The 13995-nt window shown below is 49.0% G+C and overlaps 1 protein-coding gene across 1 annotated transcript in view; it reads left to right on the top strand.

The window, feature by feature from the left end:
* Positions 1-6342: 6342 nt before the first annotated feature.
* ARIH1 (ariadne RBR E3 ubiquitin protein ligase 1) overlaps positions 6343-13995 on the top strand; it is a 50184-nt gene continuing 42531 nt past the window's right edge. The window contains exon 1 of the mRNA XM_021554262.3: positions 6343-6778. Coding sequence (XP_021409937.1) covers positions 6416-6778 — 363 coding nt within the window. The 5' untranslated portion in view covers positions 6343-6415. The remainder of the gene's footprint in view (positions 6779-13995) is intronic.

Genomic DNA, 13995 nt, shown 5'->3' with positions numbered 1-13995 from the left:
TTGTCCTCGAGTAGTTTCACCGTATGAAAATTTCAGTGGAAGGAAAACCACCCCAAATCAGCCAGTTTGTTGCTGTCTTGCATCAGACAATGTCAGGAGTGTGCTTCCCAGTGCATGAGACAGAACTGTGGGAGTGCCCTGGCTTGAGGCGAATTCTCATTTCAGCCTAGGGAGGGTGGCATGTTTGCCAGCTTATGTAAAGCATTGTGATCAGAGCTTTCAGTCCAAATATTCCAGCCTTTCTACAGATTCAGTTGCTGATGCTATTTTAAGGGACCTGATGTCTCTGGGGGATGACTCATTGAAGTTCATCTGTAGCTGGCCGGCATTAATCCAGACTAACAGTCTGATTTTCAAGTGTTTCTTTACATAAGAAAACTGCTTAAGCATGTGTCTAACTGTGGAGTTTGGCTGAAAGAACCTGGTTTACCCTCTGTCCTGTGGTGGGCACAGAGCACCAGCAGCCCAAAGCTGCAGATACTCTTCAGTAGCCCATCAACAGACCAGCTCGTGGGCTCAGAGCATATCTGCAGGGTGATATAACCACCTGGGGGGCCTCTTCCAGGGTAGTTCAGCAAGGAACATGCAGGGAGTGAACCCCAGCCAGGGCTGTACTGGCTCAAACAAACCCCTCTTATCATCTCTGATGCATAAGCTGGGACTTGCTGGGTGACTGCAAAAAACTGCTCCTCCAGGACATTGCTGGATTGCCTGCTTGCTACCAACAATGAATTTGGTAACAATCCAAATTAATTATTCTGATATAAATTGTTATAAAACCTAGCTGGTGTCACATTTGAGTCTTTCTGGTTTGTTTGCCTTCAGGGCATGAAGGTGGCCTTTGGGCTGTCACTGTAGTTGCACCACAGAATTTTTAAAATATATAAGTTCATTTATTATGCTGTCTAACTCCCTATAATGTTGGCTGCTTCTGCATTTAACCAGGAGGGTGCTTTGCAGACAGATTCTTCCTCTGATGAGAAACATCTGAGCCAGTGAAGTGGGAATGGAGAAAGCTATTCATGAACACCTTCACAGGGCATGAGCTTTCTATTTGCTTTGCTCTTTGAGCCAACACTGTCTAGGAAAATTGCTCCTGAATGAAGCAACTTCTAGCTCAAGGGACCTGTTGATGGTGTGGCTGGAAGAGGGCTTTGGAAAACACAGATCATCTCCTGGAAATACCTCTAACTTGAATTCTGGCATCTCTTTCTGGGCAAAACTACTGTCTCCATTTGCTTGTTTACCATCACTTTAATCCTTGGTAAAATAATGATGGGATTTGGACTGCAAGCAACAAGGATTGCAGAGTTGAAGTGTCCTTACCTGTGGTGGTGATCTTGAGGGAGTGTGGTCAGCACGTGCCAGGTCTTTTCAGGTGTAGACCCTCCTGTTGCACATCTTTGTATTTCAGGGATGTTGTGTCTCATCATCAAGCAGAAGGCCCCCCAGCAGGAGCCCCCAGAGACATTTGGTGGAGCTTTAGCATGTGCACAAAGAAGATCCTAAGCATGAGATGCTAAATCCACATTCAGGGTATTTTCACCAGCTCTAACAACTCAGCCTATGAGGAACCTTGATGTTTTGGGGGCCCAAAGCAGGCTAGTGTATGGCAGGATGCTTTTGGAGCCACAAGGATTCATTCCAGTGCTTTTCAAAGCACAGGATAACTCATTTCCATGTCTCTACCTTCCCAGCTAGACCACCACTTATCAGTGCTGCCATCGAATGGTTTAGCAGGTGCATGTGCTGAATGAATTTCTCCACAAAGATGGAGTTTAAGAGAAGGGACCTCTTCAGCTGGGAGAGCACCGTGTGAGGAAAGTGAGGTCTGGGAGACTTGGAGTGAGCAGGCAGCAGCGAGGAGAAGTATTTCAACAGTTATGAGCTTGAGAGTGGAGCTTAAAGCAAAAAGCTTGAAGTGAGAGATGTTCATCAGTGTAGAGGATTTGGGGTCCTAACTCAAGCTCAGCCTGGTGGGGTTTCCCAGATGATGTTATCTCAGAGCCTTTTTTCTTCTGGTTTATCTCCAGCTTGTACAGATTTGGAGTGGTGATCTGAGGGGCTGCTCAGCCCATTCTTATGGTTGAAGTTGCTAAGGAGTGTGCAGACATCCAAAATCAAACCCCAGGCACTGGGAAATCTTCTGGATTTCCTTTTCCCAGCATGGGAACTCTGTATGTCTCTGGTGGTGGAGAAGAAAAGCTTTTTCCAGAGATCCTGCCTGCCTCAAGGAATGCGGGAGCAGGAAAGAGGCTGGGTGGGATGGGAGGTTCACCCTGAATCTGCAGGCGGTTTGTGGTGTGGGGCACCAGCACTTTCACAGCATTTTGGTATCACGAATCAGGGCTTGTCACGAGGAGATGCTGCAAGTTCTTGTGGAGGCTGAGTACATGTGGCTGCTGTCCCTGGCTTCTCCCAGCCACGGCTGTGGGGCTGAGGTGGAATCAATCAGAGCCTGTGGATGCTCCATGACAAACTCCCTGTGCCCAGAGGCGATGCTCCCATAAATCCTGTAAGCATGTGCTTAACTTTGGGGAGCAAGGTGATTGCAAGGCAATATTTTATTCTTGTCAGCTTCAGTGTTAACAGTTACCAGAATCACTTGGGTAATTAAGCTCTTGTAAGAATAAAGTGAAAAAGCACCAGGTGTCTATGGAGATCTAAATCATTTTTCAGAGTGGGCAGAAGAGCAGTTTTTGGCTTTCCTCAGTAGCTGGAGTCCTAAAATCCCCAGAGACAGTGCAGATCCCCTCCAAATGAGGTAAAGGCAGCAGCCCTGCTTTTCTCAGGTACATTTTGGCAACCACCTACAAGAAACTGGTGGGTGACCAGGGCTTCGTACGTGACCATTGATTGGAAATTTCAAAATAAAGAAAGGCCTTTTGCAAAAGGCATGGCTAAAATTTTATTCCAAAAGGTATTTTTGAGATGCATTAGTGTAACTGTTGCTGGAGTAACCGGCTGCAAAATGCTGATGCCTGTCTTGCAGTTGGGAAAGATAAGGCTGGGACTGTAGAAGGTGAACTGATTTCCTTTATCTGTGGGACGTCATTGGGATGATCTCATCACTGTTTATAAATATTTATTACTGGGATCATAGCATGGTTTGGGTAGGAAGGTAGGTCCCTACCTCTAAAAATATCTTGTTCCAGCACCTGCCGTGGACAGAGGCACCTTCCACTAGCCCAGGGTACTCCAAGCCCTGTCCAACCTGGCCTTGGACACTTCCACCATCTCCTCTGGGCAACCTGTTCCAGAGCCTCTCCACCCTCACAGGGAACAATTTCTCCCCAGTATCCCATTGAACCCTGCCCTCTGGATGTGGGAAGCCGTTCCCTGTGTCCTGTCCCTCCATTTCTTCCCCAAGTCCCTCTCCAGCTCTCCTGGAGCGCCTTCAGGCCCTGGCAGGGGCTCTGAGCTCTCCCTGGAGCCTGCACCCCCAGCTCTCCCAGCCTGGCTGCAGAACCTCCTTTCTCTGGGCTCCATGCAAGACTCTGGGCTGAGCTCTGCAGCTTTGGCTAGGGCCAGGACAGGGCTGTGGGGAAGTTCTTGGAGCACCTGGAGATGGCCAGTCCCTGTTCCCAGGAACAGCTGCTTCCCAAACACGCACCCAGGTCTGTCCCCGAGGGGAAGATCACCTCAGCCAAGGATTTTTGTGTTCAAAGCTACCAAAGTTCAATAAAGCCAAACCTCATTGTTTGATCAGTGCCTTTCTTGGGGTCCCGTGTTCAAATGAGCAGCCCCAAAATGGCTTGTGCCTTGTCATTGTTGGCCAGGAGCTGGGCATGCCACCAGCTGAACAAGACTAGCTCAGAGTCCCAGGGGGTGACACACAGTCCCCCGTGGGGAAGAAGCAGCGGGTGAGGACCTGGAGCAATCCCCTGAGCCCACACATGATGTGTGAGGTGGGACCAGCCTGGCAGATGTCCAGATGGTGCATCTGGAGCTGAACCAAGTGAGGGCTACTTACATTTATGTAGGGCAGGATGATTAAAGCTCTGGCCTTTGCAATTCCACCTAAGTTGGGTAATTAGAGAACTGGCTTTATTGACTGGGTAGCATGGCATGAGGCAATGAGCATGCCCAGTCCACACCCCCTGTGTGCTTGACCTGAGCAGAGCAGAGCTCAGGGTGCTGCCTGTGTGTCTGAAGGTACAGCCGGGTACCCAGCAGGGATTCTAGAGACATCTCCCAGGCCATTGGACACTTAATCTCCCCGGACCCCTGAGGGCACCTGCATGTGTAAACCCCTGTCACTGCAGCCATCATAATGCTGTGTTTCAGCAGGAAATAAACATCCTTTGGGATGCAGCTTCTAATTTTCTTCCTGTTTCACAAGGGATTTGTGTGAGACAGAAGCAGGAAGCAGGATCCTGCTGCAGCAGATGACTCCTGTCCCAAAGAGCTGATGAAATTTGTCACACCTACACCACATACTACCCTGATGAATCTCATCTTCATCCTGGCAGAGTAACGTCACCACATCCAGATGACCCCACTTCACTCTGAGAAGGAATTATTCCCCAGGGCATGAGGAAGTGGAAGGTGAGCACCAGTGGGAGAAGGTGGCCCTGGAGCCCTCCCGGGGCTGTGCCAAGCTCTCACATCCATGTTGAGCAGTGGTGGAGAGGGGGGAGCAGCTGGTTCTCCTCTGGGCCAGACTGCAGCCTTGTTTCCAAGCCAACCGGAGTTCCGTGAGCTCCCTGAATGGCTGCAGACAATGAGCCCAGCAAGCCTCCTCCATATCAGGCTGAGCACAGCTGATGCTGGAGGCAGGGAAGGCTGAGACAAAGGGTGCTCAGCCCCTGCAGCACCTCAGTGCCCATCCTGCCCTTTGCTAGCAGCTCAAGTTCAGGTGAGAGGTTCTGGCAGGGATGAGACCACGCGGGAACAGCATTTCTGAACTGCCCAGGGCACTTCTCAACCCAGAAGGTAAAAAAGTCTATCCCTGGTCTGGGGATGAAACCTCAGGTGTTTTTCTCTCTGCAAAATGCCAAATTAACAGAGAATAAAGGGAATCAAACCTGGCACCAGTGAAAACCCAGTAGCACCATCTTCACAGACCAGAAGGCAACACTGGAGCACAGTGAGGGTCATCCCAGGGGTGGTGGGCTCATATTTATCCCATGGAATGGTTAGAAATTTCTGCCTGGAGGGTCTCAGTGCAATGTTATTCTGATTTTGAGGCAGTGCAACCTATTTTCCTATACCTTTCCCTCACATTCCCCTCATATTTGTATCACATTGTCCTCACAAGTCGCTTGCTAGAGACCACTCAATTTAATGGTTGCATTGGGAGTCTTCTCCACACTTGACCCACAGTACACTTCAGAAGGGCTCCATGCCCCAGCTCCACCTCATGTCTCATCACTGGGCAGAAGGAGAAGCTGGTAACCCTCCCAAACCTTCTGCTTCCCCACCCCTCCAGCTTCATCAGAACTGTAGGGATAGGACAGTATAATGGGTACAAACTGAAAAAGGGACATTTTAAGTCACATACTGAGGAGAAATTGTTCCCTGTGAGGGTGGTGAGGTCCTGGCACAGGGTGCCCAGAGCAGCTGTGGCTGCCCCTGGATCCCTGGCAGTGCCCAAGGCCAGGCTGGACAGGGCTTCGAGCAGCCTGGGACAGTGGAAGGTGTCCCTGCCCATGGTAGGGGGTGTAATGAGGTGAGCTTTAAGGTCCATTCCAATCACTTAATATTTGTGGCACCAGGAGCAGCTGAGGGAGCTGGGGGAGCTGGAGAAAAGGAGGCTCAGGAGGGACCTTCTGGCTCTGCACAACTCCCTGGCAGGAGAGGACAGCTGGGGAGGTCAGGCTCTGCTTCCAGGGGACAGGACAAGAGGAGACGTCCTCAAGCTGTAGACTTGAGGTTAGGCTTGGGTTGGACATCAGGAGGAATTTCTTCATGGAAAAGGTTGTCAGGCATTAGATGGGGAGATGGTGGAGTCCCCATCCGTAGAGACGTCCAAGGAAGGACTGGACGTGGCACTCAGTGCCGTGGTCCGGTTGGCAGGATGATGTTGGGTCTCAGGTTGGACTCGACGGTCTCGGCGATCTTTCCCACCACAGCGGGTGCGGTGTTTCCGCGGCGCTTCCCGCCCGCAGCCGCCCTGGCGCCGCGCCACACTCAACATGGCGGCGGCGGCATGAGGCGGGCGGGGGCTGGGTGGGGGCGTGTCGCGCACCCAAGATGGCGGCGGCGGGCGGGGTGAGATGGCGGCGGGCGCGCAGGCGCGGGCGGGCGGCGGTGACGCGCGGGGCGCGCGGTGACGGAGCGCGGCGGCCGCGGCCCTTTGTTGGCGGCGGTTGAGGCGCGGCGGGGCCGGGCCGGGCCGGGGCCAACGGCGGCGGCGGCGGGGCCGGGCGCGGGGAGGCCGCGGGAGCCGCCGCCGCTCCCTCAGCGCCTCGCCATGGACTCGGACGAGGGGTACAACTACGAGTTCGACGAGGACGAGGAGTGCAGCGAGGACAGCGGCGCGGAGGAGGACGAGGAGGACGAGGAAGAAGACGAGCCCGACGATAATCTGGACCTGGGCGAAGTGGAGCTGGTGGAGCCCGGGCTGCGCGTCGGCGGAGAGCGCGACGGGCTGTTGGGCAGCGACACGGGCGGGCTGGGCCCCGGCGGTGGCGGCGGCGGCGGTGGCCTGGGCGGCGGACCGGGCCCCGGCGGCGGCCCCGAGCAGGAGGAGGATTATCGCTACGAGGTGCTGACGGCCGAGCAGATCCTGCAGCACATGGTGGAGTGCATCCGCGAGGTCAACGAGGTCATCCAGGTGCGGCCCCCCGGCACCGGGACTGGGGCGGACGCACGGGGGAAGGGGCGCGGGGGGTGGCGGGCCGGGCCGGCGGCCTCCTGCGGGCACCGGGCCGGCCCGTCCGCGGCCAGGGCCTCACACACACTTGCCGGTAACCCCCGGGGCTGGAGGGGGCTCAACTCGGTATCCTCCGACGCTGGAGGGGTGGGGGGACGCCTCCTCTCGGTACACCCTGGGGGTGGAGAGGGCTCCTCGTCACCCCCGTCTCCCGGGAGGCCCCTCGGGCACGGCTAGGATCTCGCTTCCTGCTGTGGAAGCGTCGGGAACGAGGCCTTTGGCACTGAAAGGGCTCCTCTTTGTGTGGTGGCGAGCTGGGGGCCGTAATCTATGTTTTTGTCTTTATTCCGCTCCGTTCTCATGGTGTTTGGCAAGGTGTAGCTCCTCCAGCTCCTTCGGTAACCCGCGGAGTCCATGGCAAGCCCTGGAATTCCAGGAGAGGCACCGCTCTGGTTTTGTTGCCGTCTCCCTTCCCTTCCCCCCTCCACGCATAGAGGTTGAACCTTGTGTTTATTTCCAGCAGAGACCAGGAGGGGTACGAGCAATCCCTTCACAACCGTAACTTTTTTTACTCTCAGTCTTTAAGCCTGTCTCTTTAAGACTGAAATAGAGTTTGAAATAACATTTACCTTCTTTAGATCAAAGTATCTAAGTCTTATTTCTTGGCTCCTAAGTTTTTTGGGGAAAAAAAACAAGCCATTGAAGCGGTTTAGCATCCCTTTCTAAATGTTCGTGGCAAGGTTCGGCTCTAGCTCACCATCAAGTTCCTGTTGCAGTTCACTTTTCTTCAGGTGATGGGATTTCTTTAGTTCCCATATACTTTACGATTACTCAGAGTCGGTAGGCAGTGCTACCCTTTTCCAGTATGCCAACGGGAATAGCATGAGAAATCTGTGCATAGGAAGTAATGAGGGATCCAGTGTCCAGAAAGGAGTTGTTTTGCTGGTTGTGTGTGTTGGTAAATCTCTTTAAACACGAGATGCCTCAGTGAATGTTTTTTCTCTGGCTGTCCTCTGCAGTGGCTGTAACAGCAACTTTAAAATATTGCTTTATGTGCTATAATCCCCTGTAGTTTGTACAGAGCTTGATGCAAACAGCTGTAAAAATATTTGCATGCTAAATTAGTAAATGGCATTCCTTGAGTCAAATTAAAGTTTATAACTTTACTGATAGCATTGCCCATGTAAAGGTGAATAAAGGAGTCTGCCCGGATTAGCTGATTACCCTGCAGTTAAAGAAGATCTCATGGTTAAACAGGGATGTTTATTTGCTCCTAGTTATCGATCCTGATGTAGGGAGGGAAACAGTTGGCAGGCAGACATGCAAACAGTGGGGACCTTCAGCTTTTTACTCTTTCAAATAGTCATTAAAATAGTGAGTCTGTGTTTAATGATTAAGATTGCAAAAGTCATGGCCCATTCTGTTTGTATTGAACAGACTCTGCCATATTCCTTATCTTTGCATAAGACAAGTGGTGGAAAAGTTGCTGCCAGTGAAGAGCTGAGAGTGTTCCTGCTCCTGAATTTTCCAGACCCAGCTGGTGGACTCACCTGCATATTCTTCATGAACTAATTTGTTAGAGAAGGTCCTGATTACTGGTCTGAGTAGATTTGCCCTCCTCTTACACCACCCTGAAGCTGTTTGACTTGTGTGCTCGACCTGTGAGTTGCAGAAATAGTGGAGAGAAATGGGTTGAGGTGATGAGCCCCTTGTTCTGTCCCATCCCCGGGGTGTCAGCGGGAGGCCTGACCCTGTGCTGGGCTCTGCAGAACCACCCCCCTCGACCTTCCCGTGGCTTCTCTCCTGCTCCAGTTGCTGCTTGGGGTTTGCAGTAGTTCCTCCTGGTTTAGCAGAGAAGGGTGCACAAAGTCTGTTTAGATTGTCATGGGTTAAGTCGGGGCCCAAAACCAACTTAGGCCCTGGAATGCATCAGGAGATATTAGGAAAGCACTCGGTTGCCCTGGATGGCTGTTAAATGCCAGCTTCCTGCCATTAGATTTCTGGGCTCTTCCGAGGTAAGTGGCCTGACTTCTGCCGATACTTCAGGAGTTGCTCATAAGTTGCTCATCCTCACTCCTGTGGCTGCTGGTGAAATCTTCCAGGGCTCAGTTCTGTTTATTTCCTTGTGTTTGGCAGCCAACCAGGATTGCTGCTGCTGCTTTTCTGGTTCAGTAAACCTTTTCTGGAGTCACATTGGCTTGGGATCCTGCTGCGGATTCTGGGTTGCTGAGCTGTGATTCACTTGTTCCAGTCAAGTACTGGATGGCTTTTGGTCTGTGTGTGTCTGCCGTGGGTTCTTGTTAGCAAATAGTGATGGTTGTGGTTACATTTTTGAGTGCTTTGAACTTACTTGTTCAAGGGAGATGTAATGTACAGCCTGAAAACTTCAGCTGTGGGTCTTGTGCTCTCTAATGGGTGATTTTTTTTTTTGCTGATCAAGTGTAAGGTATAAATGGGGTTTTGTTTTGCAGCTGCAGTGAAAGGAAAATAGAACAGGGACCCACAGAGTATTTGCAAGGAGGTATCTGAGTCATGGCAGGTGTAACTCTGTATTGAAACACTCCATTTGAGCAATTATTAGCTGACAGGGCTATAGTTGAAGGGACCACATTAAATTTTTGCTCCCATCCATTTGTTCATTTTCAAATACAAGCTGTGTGTGAAAAAACATGAACTTTTCAGGGCAGTGATTTGATCTGATGGAGATTTTGCAGAAATAGGAGCTAAGTGATTCAACCCATAGCATGGAATGGGTTTTTGGAGACATCTGCTCAGTGCCAAACTCTTACCACTTGGCCTCCCTAAGACCACTGAACCTGCAGTGAACCAGGCAGGTCTCAGAATATCTCAGAATATTTTACACTTGCTCTTTCTTGTCTGGACATAAGCAGGATTTCAGGTGTTCAGTGGTGGTTTTTGTACAGTATTTGATGCTTATGCTCATAATCTGATTTGTCTCCCATGTGTTGTAGAGCAAGAATTCCCCTTGCTCTGCAAATGCAAAAATAGGGGTATGAATAACTCCTTAACCTTGCACTGTTGGTTGGCTGAGACTTGTGGATCTTAAGAGTATTCCTCCCATCCTCTCCTTGTGATTAGGTGAAGCAGAGAGCCATTTGCCATGGTATTTGGAATTTTAGTTGTCTAAGTAAACGGGCGGATTTCTGGTGGTTTTCCAGCTGCTGGCAGAATAAGTTAGCAAGGGACTGTAAAAACGTAGACAGAGAGGTGCTGTGGAACAAAAGGCTTCTCATCCCAAAGATATTTTCCCACAGTTGAATGTCTTCCCCATGGTCTTCCTCTCTGAACATTTGTCCAAATAATCCACTGCCACTTCTTTTTTTTCTTTTTTTTTTTTAATATCAGATTGCTATTTCCATTTTTGCTCTAGATTTTTTCTGAAAATAAACTTGAAAAATGTTTAGAATGGCATATTTATTTCTGTTCTGAGTAGAGCACATGATGTGTTTCTGTAGCCTGGCTTGGCCCACTGTTCTCCTTGCTTTGTTGCAACCTTGTGCAATTCCAGTATTACCAGGTGGGATTAATTTCCCCTTTTTGCCTGCCTTTTTCTGGAGCATTCCAGTGACATTGTTGTGATGTCACTGACCATATTCATTCTTCCTGGACTTAGTAATGTTGAGGTATTGAAAATACTGGGATGAAGCTCTGAGGTGGCAGAAAAAGGAGTTGAGCCTCTTGTTTTCTTTCCCCACCCCCCAGCAGGGATCAGGATCCTGGATATGGCTGGGTGTTGTGTCTGACCTGCATGATTGTGAGCATGTTGAGCTTCAGACCTGAGCTTTCTCTGGAAGGACATGGCATTCCTGGATCCAACAAAACCTAGTCTAGCTCAAAACACTAAGCCTTGATTAAAGGCTCTAAACTAGATTTTCTAGAGCAGACCAGGTCAGATGTAACATGAGAACATTTGCAGCAAGTACAGGTTTCTCATTTACATGATAGAACTGGCTGACTTCTTTGGAAGCAAGGTGAGGTCCTTGCTAGGAGAAGCTTTGCCATTAAAATAAGCCCAAACTCCGGACCACTCTGAAGTTGAGAACCCGTATTTGTTGAGGAATGGTTTTTCCCAGAGGCCCCTGGAGTTCACAGCCCTAGTTAGATAGAGCTCAGTCATGACAAGTGCAAGCCCATTGTTACAGGAGGGGTCTTGTTAAACAGTGGATTCACTTGCTTGGACAAAACATCCTGATTTTCAGGCAGAACTTAGGAAATCGTCCCAATGGTGGTGTAATTCAGCATACTGTGGGCAGTACATTCCAAAGATATTGCCCAAAGCAGGGATGATTTGCCAGTGAGCAACAGGAACTGCTGCTTATTGTACAGGGTCGTGTTTAAAACTGTATTTAATGCTAAAGATGACATCTTGGAAATTTGGAGTGCTTGGAACTGCCTGACAAGCATTAGGTGGGAGTCTGTGGGTGGAAGCACTCGAGGCTGGTGCTGCTTCCATCCGGGTCCTCTCACAGCGCGAGGTGCATTAGCAAACGTCTTTGTGTGGTTACTTATTTGATAATGGAATTCATGTCAGAGGCCTGAATGTTATGATGCTGGGAGGAAATGCTGTGTTAAACCCCATGTTTCTGTCACGTGGTGTTTATAAGGTGTTTCATTATGGTAGGAATGCATTTAATATTTCCAAGGAATGGAATAAACTTCATTGTGACAAAGCATTCTTGGAATCTTGGATAAACAATCACTCCAAAGCTTTTGGAAATGACATGGTGTCTGTTCCTGACTGCCAAGACATGTAAATCTGAGTATAATAGATTTTTAAAAAATTTTACTTTAAATTTCAGCATTACCAGGTAGAAAAGTCTTGTTAAATCTCCAGAGGAATTTCAACTTAGTACTTAAATGTGACCCATTTGCTTTGTGCTCAGTGTTTCTGTTAGGCCAAATGCAAATCTCATGGTTGGCCACATATGAAAACATTTGATGCTGGTTGCTTTTGTCTCAATGTAGTTTTCCCAAAATGACAGCAAGGCAACCTTTTCCTTAGGGACCTTGGCGTACAGATGGAGAGACCAGTGTGCTTTGGGATGTTTAAAAGTGAAACTGAAAACACACTTTTTTTTAAGCTACTTTTAAATGTTTATTTCCGTAAATTGAAAACTAAATAGTAAATACAGTTGTTGCTATTCCCTGTGGGTTTAATTTCAGTGAGCAGGACCATTCCTGCTGTGCAAAGTAGAAGGGTTGTTTCTGCTATAAAGTGGAAGCTGATGTGAAACGAGGTATTTCTGGGTGTTAAAGCATCATTAGAAACATGGATTCTCCTTTTATACTTGTCCCAAGCTCTGACCCCTTAGTTTTAACCTTGCATGAGTTCAAGTTTGTAACAGCAAATAAACCCCAAAGCTCCAATGCCCTTCAGAAATGTAGGGCAGTCCTGTGTCTTTGGCACCTGTCGAATAGTTTTCAGTTTTCTATTTCTAAACTAATTTCTCTTCCCCTTTACTCCATTAATGAAACAACTAAGAATGTAGTTCTGCTGTTGGTGTCAGGTGTGATAGTTGAAGGAAGTGATGGTTGATCTCCACATTGTGCTTGTTTTAACAGCAAGTCAATGTTTTCATCTAGAATTTCTTTGTAGGAGCCTTTTTTTTCTGGAGAAGGTAGCCATTTTTTCCTATGCTTAGGAGACCTGGTTAACTGGAAAAAGAACCTGGAATTTGTCTGTAACTGTGAAGGCTGGAAGCCCTTTCCACTTAGCTCATTCCCGGACTCCAGGGTCCTCCAGATTTCTGGTACTTCTGGAATTTTCAGGATCTGAGTATTGTAAGTGATATTGTCTCTTGGTGCCTGGCTACACTGGATCCCTGACAGATACAAAGGATGTTTGGAGGCTGTTGGGTGCATACAAGTGCATAGTGCTGCTGAATTTCATCAAGTCATTTAGTGGCTGCAGCAACTGCAAGGAAATTGCAGCCTCATTTATTGTAAAACACCTTGGGATGGTTTGTAGCCGTTCAGTAATGCCAAATGGTGCATTTGAGCATAGCCCGGAATACAGATGCCTGAGGACTGGGAGAGGGCTGCTGGCTTTGTGGGGGATGTTGGTGCAGGAGGCTCTGAGGTGATGAGGCAGTCAGGTGGAGTAAAATCATTAGTGATGTGATAATGGAAATGCTGATAATATTTAAGTATCTTCACCATCCCGGGTGTTTGGTGCTGGGAGTGTTGGAAACCCTGAGCTTGGCCTGTATGGAATTCCTTGCCTTGCTTCTAGCTTTTGATCTTGAGCTGTGATGGAAACAGTGTTCAAATAAATTCTTTGAAAACTGCCATCCAGGGCTTCCCTCAGTAGTTGTTTCAGGTATAACTGAGATTATACTTCACAAGTGTGTTCCTTTCCTGAATTTGGCATGCCCATGTAAGTGCAGAGGCTCTTGCAGGAGTGATCCCTTGTTTAGGTGGTGTAGCAATGCCAGGTCATTGTCTCGGGTACTCAGAGCAGCTCACTGCGGTGAGGGTGTGAACCAGTGTATATAAACAACACTCAAGCAGAACCATTGGCATTGAGTCTTTTCCTTGTTTTTAAAGACTGAGAACTTCTTCCAGATGTTGGGAGTGATTTCAGATCCAAAACCTGACTGAGATAGCTTTTGACAGCATCAAAGTCACTTGGAAGAAGTGAGTAAGCCCTTGTGAAAGTGTTTTGGACAGTTACAGCACATTTTGGCATTGCCAGCAGTCTTGCCTTGAGTTCTGGGCCACTGAGCTGGTGGATCACAAAGCTGATAGTCATTGCCACTGCCTAGTAAAAAGGGAGAAACAAAGAATTGGCTTTGAAGGGACATGTCTTCCCTCTGGAGAAGCATGGAACCCAGACAGCTGGGGAGGAGAGCACAGCTTCTCCATGGCTGTATTGCAGTGCCTGTCCTTGTTGCCAGGCTGCAGCACGTCTGTGTGACGGCAAAAGGTTGTGGTCCTGTGTGGATGTATTTGGGAGAGGAGCTAAATACAGCTGCTGGGGACAGGGATGTAGCTGAGAGCCCTGAGGGCAGGTGGCTCTTGCTGTAGTCTGCTAGTAATTGAGAGTACAACCTACCTAAATCTGGGCTTCTTGGTCTTTTCCTGGTGGTTTCCACTGGTGCCCACTTATTGATGCTGGCGCATGAAGGTCTTTCTTCCCAGATTTTCTGAAACATTCC

This window comes from Lonchura striata, chromosome 11 (genome assembly GCF_046129695.1).
Source record: "Lonchura striata isolate bLonStr1 chromosome 11, bLonStr1.mat, whole genome shotgun sequence".
NCBI classification, from domain to species: domain Eukaryota; kingdom Metazoa; phylum Chordata; class Aves; order Passeriformes; family Estrildidae; genus Lonchura; species Lonchura striata.
The sequence above is the reverse complement of the archived record's forward strand: the minus strand, read 5'-3'. Positions and strand labels throughout refer to the sequence as shown.